This window comes from Buteo buteo, chromosome 10 (genome assembly GCF_964188355.1).
Source record: "Buteo buteo chromosome 10, bButBut1.hap1.1, whole genome shotgun sequence".
NCBI lineage: Eukaryota > Metazoa > Chordata > Aves > Accipitriformes > Accipitridae > Buteo > Buteo buteo.
The window spans coordinates 821,914-839,262 of NC_134180.1; the positions used below are offsets into that span (position 1 = coordinate 821,914).

Genomic DNA, 17,349 nt, shown 5'->3' on the forward strand with positions numbered 1-17,349 from the left:
TATCTTATTACTCAGCTACAGATCAGTCTTTCATCTGTCCTTTTTTGTGTCCAAAGCAATGATACCTCATGCTTGAAGAAACATGCACTTGGTGAAGTGGGCCTCTTTTTTTAACCTCTATATTCCTATATGTGACAAAACTCAAACAAGAGTTATGAACAAACAGAAAACTGCAGGAACATGTAAGCTATTTTGGGATAGAGGTTTGCTTTTTGCCCTGTTGAGAACAAATGCATCAGGGACCTGGTCTTGTTTTAGCAGCTGTATCAGGACAAATACACCCCTATTCATCTCTGCCACTCTCAAAAAAGGCACAGCTGGACCCAGCAATAGATTTAGTGTGTCTCAGAGAGACCAGTTGGGATAGAAACAAAGTTTGCAATTCTGCATAGTCCTTTCCTGAGGTGCCTGGCACCTACCAGCTTTTAGAGAGGAATTGTTTTAGTCACAGCCCTGTTTTCCTCCTCCCAATTCAAAGGCAGTAGACAGTCATCACCTCAACCCTCCTGAATTCCCAATCAATACTTCATGTCCCTGGACAGCTGCCTAGAAAGTCTGGTAAATGGCTCCTGTAAACATGCACAAGGACTCCCAGGATTTGACAGGCTGGAGTGCTCTGCTCAGACCCCTTCTGGTGACACCCTCCAAACAGCTTCTCCCTACCCCTCCCCGAGAAGCTGCTGGGGCCCTTACCTCCATGGCTGGCACAGCAAGCTGCGAGCGGAGGCCGGGGATGCTGTAGAGTGTATTGCCTGACTGCTGGTGCTCGTGCTGCGGATAGTTCTTCCCCCCGTCCATGGCAGGGTGTGCTGAGGGCATCAGCCTGCGTCCTGCCGCATGAAGTCCTCAGGGCAGGTGGAACAGGCTATGGAGTGGTGGAAGGTTCTTTATCTGTGCTTTTCACCCTGCACCATGTCCTAGGGTGGAAAAGAAATGCTCATTTAAATTTTAAGAAAGGGGAGGAAAAAAACCCCGCTTCTAAGACCAAATGTAGCTAAGAGATCGGTAAACAGACATCAGTCTGTGAAATGCCTGCTGCCTCTTTATAAAAGAGAGGTTTTTACTGGGAAACAGAGTTCTCAAATATCACCACACCTGGAATTCACCCAGACCTGCAAACTTACATTAAACACACCTCTCTGCCTTACTGCAAACACACTGCGGAAGTCTGGTAGATCATCACAATCATCTGTGATTTTTGCAGTAGACACACAGCTGGTTTTTAGCTTGAGGAATTTTCTTGTCTAATATACAAAAAGATTCTGCCCTTCTGTGCAAACTCATGACAATCGGTTCCCCCAAATCGCTTGTTTTCATGAAAACATGCTACGTAGGTGGAACATCGTTCCACAGAGTACCAATGACTGTGCTGAGCAACGAGTGAATCACCTCGCACGGTCAGAGCGTGCTCACATCTATCTCGCTGTACTTTGATGTCTCCCTAATTTCATAGCAGATGTTCAGTGTGCACTAATACTTTTCGCCACTGCTATGCACAAAGGTCAAACTAGATAGTATACTTTTAGCATTAATACTATTAATCTAACAAATACAAGAATTTATCAGCTGTCTTGCATTTTCCCTGTTGCTAGCAAGATGATATTTCAGAATCATGCTTGCTAAAGCAAGAGTACTGCTCTGGCAGGGATTAACGTCACGATAAGACATTGCCTTCAGTGCAACTTCTCAGTCAAAACCTCCAAAGTAAGTTCTGATTTTTTTTTCCCCTCGCTAAATTCTCCATAACCCCAAAGGACACCAATTTCCAATTTGATTTAATGGATTTAAAAAGAGATGGTAAAAGCAACCTATACAACCAGAGGAGCAAGCAAAAACCATCTGTGACATCTCTACTTCCTCTGCACTTTCTTGGCCCCTCTTCTGCCTCCCATGACCCTGTCTGCCACCAGAAGCCCACAGCATGACAGCCAAGTAAAAGAAACTTGCCAATATGTTCTCATCGAGCAAGCTAGCCAAGCAGAAAAACTAAGTAGCACAAACTGAAGTTGCAATTTAAAACACACCAGCTTTGATCATTTAGAAGATACTATTTGCTAGAAGTAGTATTTTTGAAAAGTCATTTCTGAGTCAGAGTCCCTTTAAAAATAAGTGACCTTTCACCAGACAAAATTATTTCTGCATTTGTAATGGAAAGCGAAATTAAAGTGACTCTTTCTTTCTCTGGTGGCAGTAGCCATGCCAGGATTGCCCTCCAAGCAGGGCTCACATGTGCATGCTGCAGAACCCACACTAACGACATCTCCGCCAAGGCCAGGGTCGAGAGGCTGACACGGATCCCTCGATGAAAAGTTACCAGGCAAAGCCCTCGCATTCGGGGGACTTTCTGGGTGAAGAGCAGAGACCGACGATCCTGCTGCCTCTGCTCCTCTAACAAATTGCAGGCACACAAATGCCTTCACAAGATGCGGGTTTCCAGACTGAATTAAATCATTTGCCAGAGGCTAAGCACTTTGCGGTCTAAAAAAGTATTCCCCCTTTTATTTTAGCTAAAGAGGTAGTCACACTGGGATGCACATGGTTTATGTAAGCTCACAAGACCGTGCTGGATGAAAGCTGTGGCTCATCAGGGTGGGGCTGCAGAGCAGAAGGCAACTTCCCCAGGAGCAGACTAGCCAGCAGTGGCTTTAAACAGACTGCAGAGTTTGCCAATCCAATCTTTGCCTCTTCCCACAGCCTGACAAATTGTAAAACACCAAAAAGGGGAGGGGAAAAAAAAAAGAAAGAAACTAAGTGACCAAGACGCCTTTAGGTGCAAGCTTTTTCCCTAGGAAAGCACAATGAAACATCACCTCCAGAGGATAAAGTTTATACACCAGCAGAAGTAACACCAGGCTACCTGAAAAGATCATTAAGCTACAAAAATCTCAGACCATTTTAATTAATCGCTAACAGAATAAATACTCTTCACAAAGGCCTGGGATCACCTAGATCCTTTTCACTGGCTTTATTTCACCAGAGATTTACTGCAGTCTCATTCTTTTACAAGCAGAGGGTTTCTTTTTACTACACCATAAAATCCACACTCAGGCTTTATAGTCCATAAGCCCAGGAGCAAAAAATAGCTAAAAACACTTAGCTAGCACCCCAGCATCCTAATTAATATTGTTATACTGGCCTCAGGCCTCTTGATTTATTAGCCAAACGTTAGCACCAGAGTTCCCCAAATGCAGCTTGTCGACCACTTGTAGTCTTGAAGCCTCATTAGAAGCTGCTTAATCACGGCTTTCCTTGACAAAAGTCAGCTCACCAGCAGGGCTGCAGAAGCAGCAGCATTACTAGCGGGTGCTCTGGCCCCACTCACACACGAATTAAGAGCTGATGCTGAAGTCCTATTATTTAAGGAAAACCTGCTTTACATTACATCTGAAGACAAAGGGCTGCAGATTAATTTCCTCAGGCAGCCCAACATTCACCTCCCACCTATCAAGTGGCTCTGCATACAAAAGACTGTGAAGACATTAAAATATTCAAGCACTTCTTCCTCCCAAGCCACATGATTTATTGCAACAGAACTCAGGAACAGGGATGCATAAATGCACACTTTGACCCCAAGCCCATTGTGAAGAGATGCAGTAAAAAGCTTCACCAGCGAGAAATGAAACAACCTCTGTTTCAGCATGATAGCTACATAATCGTCCCAGGGGATGCTTTCCTCTCCGGGTTTTAGGGCTGCTTTCTTCTCTTCCTTTAAATTGTTCTCTAATGTCACTGGTGGTCCACAAGAGATCCTATGAAATTTTAAGTTATATCTAAGGAAGAAAGTAATAACAGGCAAGACAAACTTTTATCATGACTCCACTTATCTCCAGTGCACAAAACAGATGAAATTGAAGGGTTTGCTTAAAAAATAGCCCTGCTTCATTCCTTCTTCCAATCATAAAATCCACAGCTTTTCTTCTTGTCTTAGTGTATTTGACAAGAGGACCTAGATTATAAATTAAGCCTGTGCTACAACATCCCGATCCCCAAATGAAGCAGTGGGGAGCAGAGACCCGCAATGAGGTTTGTTTTCCACTTCCATCAACCTGCTCTAAGATCCTCCAGCCTTCCAGCTCAAGAGAGACAGTGGTGGTACAAGGCTGTAAGGGAGACAAAAGTAACAGGAAAAACTTCACGAGGTTTTCTTCAAATGCTATACAGAGCTACAAATGGCATAGTTTTGGTTTTTGGGGGGAGGGTCTTTTTTTTTTTTTTAAAGTTTACCTTTAAATACTGCTCAGCTGTTCCTCAACAGAGCTGGTGAGGTTTGCTGATCTAAGGGTCAACATCACTGACTGCTTTAGAGATACCAATATCTTCTGGTGCCTTTAACATATTGCATCTGTTCTTTTCACCAGAGACTTTAGGGGTCTTGCTGCCTTTTTTTTTTTCCCTATTTATAACAGCTTTCGATAGGAAATTAGAAGCAGTTATTCCCGTAACAGCTGTAGCAAATATACAGCTTTACTTACAGAACCAAAGTAACTTATGAAGGGTAAAATCAATAGCAGAATTTCTCCCTGCCTGCTCTACATTATGTTGTGCCTTGACAACACCAGATTTCACTAGCCAGATTCTCTGCAGAACAGTGCCTTTCTCTAAAACAGCATTAGATCCTTAGGAAAATTCTTGCATGATAGATCATACCCAATTAGTAAAACGAAGGAAAACTGCTTAAGGAACTGTAAACTTCTACGCTTGAGCAATGTTCAGATGGTAGAAGGCAACACATTGAATTTGCATGACATAATTCCTCCGAAGAGATCAAAGTGAACAGCAGTCCAGCCTTATAGATGGGCAACCCAAAAACTAGAGATCTTTTGTTCGGAGATGCCAAGAAAATCAGTAACGCAGTTAATGATGAAACCCAGATGTTGTGGACTCCCAGTCTTGTCCTTTAGGCCACGCCAAGAGGATGAATCCCCTCAACATTTTCTAGTTAACCCAAAACAAAACAGTGCACTGCTGGAGAAACATTACCTTAATGCACAAATATCACACAACAGCTCTAATAACCATCCCAAGGCTGCTATGAACTGTCCACCCACATGAGCTCCTTGCTAGTTCCAACAAATTCAATCATGCCCTGTCACCATTTACTTATACAGAATGAACCACTAAAAAAGTCTTGAGTACAAACATGGAAATAAGAAAGCTGGAATACTCTATCGCCGTGGTTTATGGTGGGGGGTATATCCCAAAATACATCGAAGCACCAGTAACAGCGGGAAGGGAAGCAAGAAGCATCAAGAATTCACTCTACACCTTGCACCCTTCCATCCGTTGCCTCGATGCCAGAGGATGCTGAAGGCACTTCTTGGCCAACCAGGAGAACAGCACCAGCAACACAGCAGCAGAGCACACGCTGGACGTCACCAAACCCAACCTTCTCCACCCCATCAAAACTTCGGTACTGCAAAAGAATCTTCTATTCTCTGTGCAGGAAGGCAGCGGTTACATCAGGTTCCTGGGATGATTAACATGGAGTTTGTAATAGCTCTCACTTTAAGCTCGTGCTCTAATAAGAGGGCTGCTGTCCGGCTTACAGACTCAAATTCTGAGAAAAAAATAAAGAAAAAACTGACTAAAGCCAGTTTCAGATATCTATGTGAGCCCGGGGACAGCAGGACAATACCCATCACGGGGACAGGAGAAGTGGAAACAGCCTTCAGTATGCGCTTGTCTTACCATCCTCCAGGCAGACTTGTCACGGAAAACCGTGAAAATCAGCAAGTTCCTTGCAAGCCAAAGCACTCTCATTTCCACATCCCATCCTGTTGTAACAATAAAAACTGATAAACACAGAGGCCCACAGTTTACAAGTGAACCGTTACAGCAAACTTTTTCTTAAGCATTCTTCCACTTCTTCTCTTACCAAATATACTCCAACAAACTGACAGTTCCGACCATTAATGCAAATCAGAGCTCTCTAGCTTAAGATCATTTCTAGTACAGAAGCATGCAAGTGGCCCACCAGGATTTTTTTTTTTTATATATATATATATACACTAGGGTGCTATCAGCAACTAATTTGACTTGGAAATATTAGAAACTCCAAGACCAACAGTGAACAAAAATTTAGTTCTTAACTAAATCAAAAATTTCTTAAATCAAAAATTTTTGATCTTAACAGTCAAAAACGCTTCTAGTTACATAGAATAATACTCATTTTTTCTAAAGTTTGAGAGTAACCTCTAGTACCATCTAAGATTCAAACCATAGAGTTAAAACTCTTTCATGAGTCACAGATGAAAAAAACTTTTGAAAAACTCTCCCCTGCCCTGTTAGTCTTTGACAACCAGACTTGGGATGTCTGCTGATTATTCACTTATAAAATTTCTACTCAGGGAAAAAAAAACCAAAAAAACAAGCAGAGTGCTACTACCAAATTCAAGAATTGACTCAAGTTTTTCATAGCACTAGAAAATAAAGAATGCAGAATCATGGAAAACAGCAACCTTGAACTCAATGACATAAGTCATGTTAGGACCTCATACCGAAACGAACGACGGTGTGTGGCATACGTCATGTCCCTGTGAGCGCAGGAAGTGGTCATCAGTACCAAGATGTACCAAACACTAACAAGAAATTCCAAAAAGCTTCCGAAGTGGATTATGCTTCAAAATATAACTGCAAAGTAATTAGACTAATTTTACAGATGGGCTATTTGTCATATAGAATTAAAGCACTCCAGTGCCATGATAACTATCCAGGGAGCAATATGACCAAAGAAACAGAACCCACATCAAAAAACAAACAAAACCACTACACACCCCAAACAGTGCAAGGATAAATCCACTTTACAAAAAAAAAAAAAAAAATCACTGGAATGGATTTTTTTCACTCCTTGCCACAAAACCAATATAATTACAAAAAATTATCTCAAAGCATAATCTGTAAAGCTGCTTGCTTACAACCAAGCAGAGAAGTTTTCTAGAATCACCAAAGAGGAAGCTCCCGTTACCAGCAGCTGTGTTAAAGAAGGCATAAAGGGTAAAGGCTGGGAGAGGAGAACACCAGCTCTACAGACCAGCACCTGGTACAAGTGGTAGTTGAGACAGAAAGTAAGGGAACCCCAACAACACAAGGATAAGGTGCCCAACTTCAAGACTGTCAGTAATTTTTTTCTGGAAGCATTGCTAACAAACAGCAAAGTGATCTCCCAGATTCAGAGTGATGGCACTCAAGCAATAATTACATGACCCTGAAAAAAAACATTGGACTTGCTCCTTTACGGCTGAGCAGACTATGTTTAATAATGAAACTGGTTCCCTGCATAGCGTGATAAAGCCCCGTGAGCAATTTGATTATATCACGAGTTCTTCTGATTAAGCTATAGGAACAGTTTCAATATTAATAACAGTTTGCTTAAAGGTTTGCTATTCAGCCCAGGCAGTAAGGGGCCACTTCAGTCCAGAATTCCTGTGGAATTCTTTGTGCCTAGAGGTTACAGAGCACAAATTTATATTTTTAACAGCTTGAGCTTTTTAGGAATTTGTGGGACCAGCACTGCAGCAGACAATTTCCAATTTTAAAAACATAATGAACTCCTCTGCAATAATCAGGATCAATAGAGCTGTGGGTAAGGGCTCAGTTCATGGTTATCTGCAATCAAGAGAGGTGAAAACAACCCATTGTACACCCAGTAAATGCAAGCACTTCCTCCTGTTCTGTTTCAGTCTTTGTTAGAGTTATTTTAAATTGTCTCCATTAAAGAAAGATAGCTAGGAAACCACAGGAACAGTCAAAGTTAACCTGCTGATCGTGAATTACCACGCACTCGATAATGACAAAAAGACCTCAGAAATTTGATCTAGTTCCTTCTCCTGCTTGCAGATTAATTCTCCTCCCACCTGCCTACCCACACACAGGGAGCAGAAAGGGAGCCCCAAACCTCGTGCCCCTACCCCACTCCATCCACTCCTTCCACCAACGCGCTGCCGCTGGTGAACCATCAACATGGGCACCCACAGGAGCTGCAGCTGGAAGGAATTCTTCAGAATACAATTAGTATATAACTGCCCAAAGAAATGGGAACTTAACACTACGGAACTCTCAAAAGCCATTTTTATGTCTCAAGCGCCAAGCTAGCTTCAAGTTCCTCTTTAATGCTTCTCTTTGCCATATTTTTGGACAGTTTAGACCAAAGAGCATTTTTGCCTTGAAGGATGAGAAAGGAAGGCTTCAAATCAGAGCCCCCATCACTGCCATTGGCAGCAACTCACTCCAAGAAACAAGAAAACCAGGGGAGAGAAGCTAGGATCTACCCTTCAGATAGAGCCATGGTCTCTTTGCAGAGCTACCATGAGGCTCCATCACATTTAGACTAGGGACTAGCAGACAAAAGATAGTATCTGAGTACAGAAGTTCAACACAAACAGAAGTATCAGATCTTTTCCCTGCAGGTAAGTCAAAATACGAATGGAAATACCATTTTTTCATTCTCTCCACTATTTGCAACTTAGCTTTTTTTAATGCGGTAAATCCAGTTCTTTGCAGAGCTACGTTGAATACAGTACTGCTTAAGTATCTGAAACACTGTTGGAAAGGGAATTTCAAGTTGATTCACAAAGAAGGCAGAAGTTAATGCAGAAACAGAAAATAATGTGGGTGACTCACTCCAGCTCTCTACTATTCTTAAGCAAAAGACTAGTGAATTTATATTTGAAAGCCAAAGAATGCAATGTTTGTTCCTTACCAGGACCTATCTTAGAGGAGAGACTTATATCGATTGCATGCATTTACCTCAATGAAAACACAGAAAGGAAGAATATGTCTCCAACCTTGCAAATTAGAAAACATGAAAAAAAGTGAGCCCGATGCACAGAACGTCAAAGTAATATCAGAAAGTTACAGAAAAGAAAGGAGAAAAATCTAACCTTAGGCAGATGAGGAATACGACTCAGTCCATTACAAACACACAGGATAACATCAATCTAAAAGATACTTCTTACCTGTGATGAAAACAGAATCACTTTAGGGCATCCTAACCCAAGCACTTTAAGCCACCTTGATCTCCTGAACACTTTCAGCAAGGAAGAATGCACTTCGGAGGATTTGTTCTGTACAGACTTAGAGCTATAAGCATGTAGGCATAGCACTGCCAGGCTCATGAGAAACACTGAGGAGGAAACAAGGCAAACCTTGCTACTTACCTGGGCTATGCAACTCAATACAGAATTGCAGTGTGAAACAATCTATTTGACAGATTAACTGCTGGAATTAGATAGTCTGTAAATAAAGGGAAGAAGAATTGACATAATTCCAAAGCTTCTTGCCAGATCTATGCAAGATATATGGTGGGGCAGGCAAAAGAACGAAAAGGGCGGGCTTTACCCTTCTAGCAGTGCTAGCTCCTCCTCATTTGAAGCTTAGACCATACAGGCCGGGGGGGGGGTGGGGTGGGGATAATAAAAAACAGCTTTTTGGAGGGAAAAGTCCACTTTACAAGAAAATACTAACTGTCCCACACAGGTAGACTTCAAGTAAGTCAGACAGGTTTAAATTAGCACATAACAGACTTAAATAATTTAAGTGCCAGGAAAAACAGAAGTTGAAAAACAACACACTCTGAGACAGGTCAGGTTGCAAGGACTGTAAGAGAAAGAGGCAAGAACAAGGAACAGAACAAGGAACTGCAGTTGACAAAGTCAGGGCAAAATCTGATTTACTGGGGAAGAGCACAGTGGCCATATTTATATTATGCAGGTCTGCCATGGAAACAGCCATACCATTAGCAAGGAAAAGCCATACAGCATGGCCAAGTGCATCCACGTAAGGAGACGGACTGCACAGACAGTGACTGCCACCTCATCACACAGGAACAAGCACAGGCCCCAAAGCAAGCACAGCTAGTAGGGAAAGGAGGCTCACCTCCCCATCAGCCTCCCACCCCTCCCAAACACCAACAGGGTCATTCTTCTCCCCATCATGAGGGGGATCAACACTGGCATAAAGCACCTTTACACCAACCAAGGCCTGTGCTGCACCCAGAATCACGCTGCCTGTCACTGGGACACTCCTTGGTGCTGTCTGGATACTTGTGAGAGTCACAGTGGCCTTAATTCTTGCACAGAAATGCAAGGCTAAATAATGAGAGGGAAAAAGCTTAATCTGGAGTCTTGTTGCTGGCATCTGCCCCAATGTGCCATTCCCTAAATTTTCAAGGATTAATATTAGGCAATTAAGTGGCACAGCAGCTTTAGCAACAACAGAAACGTTTGTTAATCTATCCACTGACATAAATTGTCTTAAATCTTCCACAGATACTTTTGTTTCAAGGCTGCACAATTGAAGTTAATTGCTGATGCTACCTGCAATGCTGACCTCACTTTTCATTCATTCAGCTCACGATGACTCCAGAACATTCTCTCTCCTGCTTCCCTGGACTCTCAGTTTCTCCACCAGCAGAGCTGTCAGGTCCTCACTTCACCGTTCCAAGTTTCGCATTACCTCCTCACAATGAAGCGGCTGTAAAGCAGACAGCCGCTCCCTCTGCTCGCAGGCTGCTCTCACTCTAACGGTCTGTCTCCAGATTCAAATGTTCTTCTCTTAGCAACAAAATATTGGTCCACGAGGGACCCAGACAGACTCGAAGTAAAGCTTGCTTGCAGGGCAGTGACAGATTCCATCTGTCCCTGCTCTTCCACCTGTAAGAACAGATATGACTATTTCTGGACAGAGCAAAAATGCCTCCCCATACACTACACACGCTTCTGCCAAGAAACACTCAGCACATTTTTGTGTAGATCTACACAGGATTACCCTCACACAACCGTGCACTTTCCAAAGCGTAAACACGCAAGCCCCGTAAGGCAGAGCTCAGGCTGAAGTAGTCCAGCAGCTCAGACAGCAAATGCACAAAATGGCTCTCAAAAGCAGGGGCTTGAACAACCCCCCCACCAGCAGGGCAGACCCCGAGCAAGGCACCTGGGATCACTGGGGCCACTCCCCTTCTCACACCTGTCACTAATATGGTCCTGGAAGAAAGCAAACCATGGCAAGAGCATGATGGGTGCTGGCTGCCAGCTAACACAGCAGCCACGGCACTCAGCACAGCCAAGGTCTGGCAGCAGTGAAGCACACCTGGACAGAGCTGTAACACAAGCCCAATACAAGCGGTAATGAAGTCAGTCTCAGGAGCACACCTGCAAGGTAGAAACACAATATTACACTACTTAATTAAAGGGGAAGGGAAAAGCACAAAGAACTTAGCTGGCTAAGGTCAGAAGCCACGAAAACACAGGTCCCCGATTCTCTACACTGTGCTCAACCCCCAGTTTCAGTCACAGGAGATGTTGGAAGAAACACCCTCCACTGGAGCTGAGCAGGTCTCAAGGTTCTGTTTCACATGCAGCTACTCACAGCGGAAGAAATACTCCAGGACATCAAAGCCTGCTTCCCTATTGATCATAAGCACATAAACACCCTTTCAAACCCACCAACCTTCAGGAGTGCTCAACATATACTTTCTCTGTGAAAGGCATGTATTTGCCTCTTTCATAGCTATATGTTTACAGACCTTGATTGTGTTACCAAAAAAGACTGACGAGTTTTAAGTTTTAAGCTGAAAAAATGTTTCAGGAGAATGTAAAACTCCTAATTAAGCCTAGAAGGCTTTCCTGAGAGATCTAGACTCTCACAATCAAAAATCACAGCACAGTATTCAGTGACTACACAGTTAGTTCTTTATTACAGTGTCACTATTCAAAAAGCTTTAAACCTGTGTCAGCATTTTTATTATAGACCCTCCATTTCAGGGATCTATAACTTAACCGCTGAAAAGGCCTATTCAGTCAGTAAACACAACCCTCAAACACACCACATGCCCACTATTTTAAACAAAAAACTTAAAAAATATTCCTGTCCATGTATACTTTAGTGTTAAAAAAATAAACGCGATGAAGTAGCTGTAGTTTTTCAATGAACGTCCAGTCTGGCAGACATAGCCTGTCCCATGTCTGGCACATGACGAAACATGACGCTTGGTCCTGCTGTTTTTGTTCCAAAGTCAGCAGGGATTAGTGGGGGGATCCACTATGTGGAGAGCTCAGCAAGCACAAAACAAAACATCAACACTCAACAGCAAGCAACCAGGCAGCTAAAGGGAGGGACAAATGGTTTTCCAGGAGAAGCCTATTCGAGGATGAGGATGCAAGATTCTGAAAAAGGTAAAGTATGGGGGGAAACAGCATTTAGCAAAACATTAAGAATTTCTAGGTTTTTTTTTAAAAGGTACAAGTTCATACATGAGAAAAATCCACACATGGGACTCAGCAAAATCTTTCAGAACACTTTTTAAAGAATCAGACTTGAGATCTAACCATTAAAGAAAAAAAAAGTTGCAAAATGCACTGGCCATGCCATCTCCTGTCAAGTTCTGTGGGTTTACTGTTACAATTTCCTTTATAAAGAAAAAATATCTTCTCTTTCAGCTGGCCTCAAAGCCCAGCAAAAGCATGAGTATGACTCCAAGAACAGGCAAAACACTATTGAAGCAAGCAGGTGGGGGAAGCTACTACATGAAACAGCCCCAGATCAAAAATGCCACTGTTTAATTAGACAAAGACCCTCTAATGCCCATCACAGTTCTGTTAACTTCATCATCTGATACTGGGCAAGCTGGCAGGCAGAATGCAGCGATTTCAGGCACTCCAGGATAATGCCAGCTTTGCACTACACCAGTGCTAAGCACCATGATTTCAGATGTTTTTAGGCTGCTGCTTTGGCAACAATTGAAAATGTACTTTAGGCAATTCAAGCATTCTTCCTTTAAGGAGTACTCACGCTGGTGTTTGAATGAGACTTCATTCAGTTTTGCAGCTACAGGTATAGGCTTATTTTAGGAAAATGAGGGGGTAAACATCAAGCAAATAGACCTCTGTCAAAAAAAGAGCAAGCGGCAGAGATAAGAACAAAATTCAGGCTTCCAAAGCCTCCAGCTGGCATCTTACCTAATGAACTCTGCAAAAAAATCTTTACTGCTTTATGGGATGCACAACATTCCCTGAACTAAAAGCAAAAGTATCAGCACATAATTTTCCACTTAGAGGCGTTCCCATCACCAGCTGCTCTCAGTTCAGACATACTCACACAGGTCAGAGCGAGCTCAGCATTTCAGATGACATATAGATAATCCACAGAAGACAACCGCACAGGTATGGCCGGTATCTTTCTGCCCGCTAAATTTACAACACTAGTAGCGCACAGGCCAGAAAAAACCCTTACAGGCACTGAACCCGCAGAACTTGCCCTTCAAAAGACCATCTTAATTGTAAAGAGAGCATGCTAACTTGAAGTCACAGTTCTTATGCTGATATTTATGATTACTTTGGAGAAGGGAGCTCTTTTTGAAGACTTGCGTTAGTATTTAATTATGTTAAGAACCGAGTACGCCGGTGACCGCTAACAGCACTAGAGTTAAGAGCCTGTTAGCACCAGCTCTATTTTTCAGAGGCTCTTAATTGGGCCATTAAGAGCTACACCACAACAGGCAAACTTGGCAAGCGAGGCCTTGCCCCGACACCCGTTTCTATTTTCACAATACCCGGTTAAAAGGCAGCAGAAGTGCGGGAAAAACGCGAGCGCGATGGCTTTTGCCACCTCGGCGGCTACTTGGGCGGCAGTTCCCTTTCCAGGATCAGGCCTGAGCCAAGAGACAGATCTTTCCTCGGGAACCGGCACCGGGAGAAGCGGCGGCACGTCCCCTCTCTCCCCGCGGGGCAGGAGCGGGCCAAGCAGCCCCGGAGCAGCCCAGGGGGGAGCCGCGGTCCCCACCACCCCAGGACCCCTCAGCCTGGCCCGGCCGCACGGAGCGGGCCCCGGGGCTCTCCGCCCGCTGAAGGGACCGGGCCGGGGCGCGGCCGGTGGCGGCCCGGGGAGACGGAGACCGAGCCCTCAGCCCCGCCGGCCCCGGGGCAGGCCCCGCGACCCAGCCTCCGGGGAGAGCCGGCCCGCAGCGAGGGGAAAGCGGAACGCGGGCGGCCCTTACCTGTGTCCCGGGGCGGGGCGGGGCGGGGGGGAGACTCAGGCTCCCGCCCGGCGGCTACGGCCTCTCTCCGCTGTCGTTATTGACTGCGGTCGCCATCTTGGGCGGCAAGCACTTTCCGGCGGAAGTGGGCGGGACCGGGTGGCGGAAGCGGGACCGGGTGGCGGAAGCGGGGCCGGGACCGGGCCGGGGGGAAGCAGGTAAGGAAGGGCCCGGTCCCCCCGGCCGGGGAAGGGGCTGCGGGGCCCGGTCCCCCGGCGCTTATCCCCGCAGACAGTGCCTGAGCCGCCATCCCGCCCTACCGAGCGTTCTCCTGTCCCGCACGTCGCTCTGCTGGCGGCGGCGGGGAGCCGGCCCGGCGACGGGGTGGATCTCGGTAGGCCCGGCCCAGCCCCGCAGGCCCTTTGCTGCGACAGGGGCCTCCCAGCTGGAGCCGTCGATTCCAGGAGGAAAACCGGAGTCTCGGAGGGGGCCGGGCCGCTCACGCCTGACCGCAGATAGAGTGGACGCTGGGCTAGTCGTTTTCCTCGCCAAAGGAAAGGAAATTCCTGCCCGTTCTTACCTGCAGGACAGGGGCAGCAGCTCCCCGCCCGCAGAGGAAGCGGGAGAGCTGAAAAGGGAAACACTTAAATCCCGACCAGCTCCCAGGGAATGCCTGCACGCTGCTACCCCACAAGAGCCACGCTCTAGGAATTAACTGCAAGTCGGACGAAGTGCTGAATCACAGAGCTGAAAAATAAACTGTTCTGGCAAATCACCCCCCGCTCTTTGCTTCCTTCTCCCTCCCACCCATTCTTGTAATTTTTAATTTTAATTTCCCATTGCTTATGTTGGATCTCTGCCCCTTTTAAGTCCCAGGATAAGAACAAAAATCCCGACGGGGTCATATAAAAAAGCCTGCCAGACAGGTCTATTTTTACATTGGCATCTCTAACACGGCAGTGGCAGGAGAATACCTCGGGTGTGATTTATCCCCGAGAAGGAAAGCGCCGGCAGACCAGAACCACCGCTATCTGCTCGGCCTTTTGAAACATCAGGCTCTTGCCAAAGGCACCGGCGGGAGGGAAGGGGGGACCTTGACCGGGGAGGTCTGTGACACCACGGCTGGAGCAGGGATGGGGCGAACTCACTGCTCTGGCGCATCGAGAAGCTTTGCCGGCACATGGGCTTGGCGCTCCGGTTTAACCTCCAGACTCTGGGTTCCAGTATGGGGACGATCCTGTTGATAATGGGGAACCCAGCTGGGTAACGGGAAACACCCCAGGCTCTGCACTCACAGTGAGGCGCAGGCTGGCATGGTGTGGGCAGCCCGGATTTAGGGACATGTAGGAGTCCTCATCTAATGAGGCCAGGGGGAAGAAAAGACCCTTTTTGGGAGCTGGGTGGACCCGAACCCCGCTCCCACTGGAGCAGTCACCGCAGGACCCTCTGAAGGGGTTCAAGGAGTCAGGGACCCTGGCTTTGCTGGAGTTTGCATGGGAACCCCAGCAGCATGAGCCTGCCCAGTGGCTGGCTACCGGCTGAGACAGCGTTGCACCCATCAAAGGAGCTGTCTTCAAAGGAGACGGTGAGAACAAAACGTTTGGGGTTTCTCACAGCAGCTCTGGAGGAAGGCAGCCCGCCTCCGGCTCAGCGCTGCCAGGGAGTCTTGTGCATGTGCTTGGTTGGGCACAGGAACGATTGGCCAGTCCCATTCCCTCTTCCAGGAGCTGATCACCTCATCTCGGGGAGCTTTAGAGCCGACAGCAGCAAAACTTCAGCCTCCCGGGCTCCTTCCCACAACCTGCTGCCATTAGCAGACAACTTGCCTGAACCTGAACCCCAGCCCCCTCAATCAGCCGGGAAACGCAGACCCCCCTCTCCCAACGGCCATGACACGTATGGCACGGCCAGAGCACCTCAAACCCAGACCCCCACCCCACAGGCTCTGCCCTGGGGAAAGGCAGTGCTGCCTCTGGTGACATCCCCTCCCCAGCCCCAAGGGGAAGGTTCCCTTTCTCCTGCTCAGTTTGTCACATTTGGGCTTTTAATCCCATCATTGAGCAGCCCTGCTCTCAGAAGACTTCATTCATTTGCACACATTAATTAATCAAAGCAATTGTGTCATACTTCCTGAAATATCCTTTCTCCAGGGCTTAACACCAAAGGCTCTGGCTCTGTTAAATCACGTCCCTGTAATAAATCACCCTGCTCTGACTCTTGCCCCACACAGCAGCTGCAGCCCTGGGCACACTGGAGGTGTGAACAGCATCCCTGCGGGCCAGGCAGGGCTGTCCTCGTCCCCTCCAGGCTACCAGCCATCTTATCTGAGAGCAGTTGCTGGAGTCTAGGGAGCCACACATTTCAAGGGTCTAAAATCCCCTAGAGCTATTTATTTAGCACAATACAAATATGAATAAGTAGATACGCTGGAAGAACACATACTGATCCATTCAGCAATGAACCAGTCTCCTCCCGTAACCACCAACGCCTCTGCAGCTGGTACCACAACCACTTATTTCACTTACTGCAATCGCCGCCTCCCCCTCCCTGTCCCAGCCTGGTTCCCACTTTAGACATGAACTCGCTGGCCCTGGTCCCCAGCCCACAGTCCCTGGGGGCCACCACCGAGGAAGCCCTGCCAAGCCAACGGCCCCGAGGTGCAGGCTCTGCCCTGGTGTGCTCCCCCCATGGGGGGGCACAGCCTGCGAGGTGCTGCCACGCTTCAGATGCGTGGGATGCCCGTGCCCCACAGAGCTGCCTTGCCCCACGGAACCACCAGTGCCCCCCACGCTCTGGCTGCAGGCAGCTGCTGCTGCACCATGAGATGGTTTCAGGGAGCTGCCCCAAAGGCAGCTGGTGCCTTGCCTGCTCCTGGGCATGCCCCAACCCACCCTGCAGCCCTCCCTCTCTTTCTGCAACAGCATGGCTCCCTGGGCAGGGGTGCAGATAAAGCCTCTGCCCTAATTGCCACATCTTAATAAGGGAGGGCAAGGCTGTACTGGTGGTGGGGCTCTGGTAGGGTAAGTGCAGGGGTGGGGAGGCTCAGTTTGAGGGAGAGCAGGGGGTGGGTGCTGATGGGGAATGTCTTCTCCTGAGCATGATGCTGCTGTTCCAGCAGCATAAGGAGGAGGCAGCATCTTGGAGGGGACCCCAGTGTGAGTTTTTTTTGTTGAACCTCTTGCTGCTGTGACACAAGGCAGGTGTTTCCCAAACACTCAAAGCCACTAGCCTGCAGCATAGCCCCTGCTGCAGGCAGCAATGAGCTGTGGTTTGGTTGCCTTCAGCTGCAGCCCCCAGAGCTGGGGAGCAGGCAGGGATGCTCTGCCTTCCCTGGCACCCCCCTGTGTGGGGTGTCACTTCCATGGTGGCTCTGTCTGCCC

The 17,349-nt window shown here is 46.9% G+C and overlaps 1 protein-coding gene across 2 annotated transcripts in view; it reads right to left on the minus strand.

Moving 5' to 3' along the window:
• SBNO2 (strawberry notch homolog 2) overlaps positions 1-14,120 on the minus strand; it is a 67,300-nt gene extending 53,180 nt beyond the window's left edge. The window contains exons 1-3 of one of the 2 annotated variants that reach the window (XM_075037753.1): positions 13,991-14,107; positions 11,086-11,147; positions 694-917 (exon numbers count right to left, since the gene is read on the minus strand). In XM_075037753.1, the coding sequence (XP_074893854.1) occupies positions 694-819 (126 nt within the window). In that variant the 5' untranslated portion in view covers positions 820-917; positions 11,086-11,147; positions 13,991-14,107. Of the gene's footprint in view, positions 1-693; positions 918-11,085; positions 11,148-13,990 lie in introns of both variants that reach the window. The other variant, XM_075037752.1, reaches the window with a different exon arrangement.
• Positions 14,121-17,349: the final 3,229 nt, after the last annotated feature.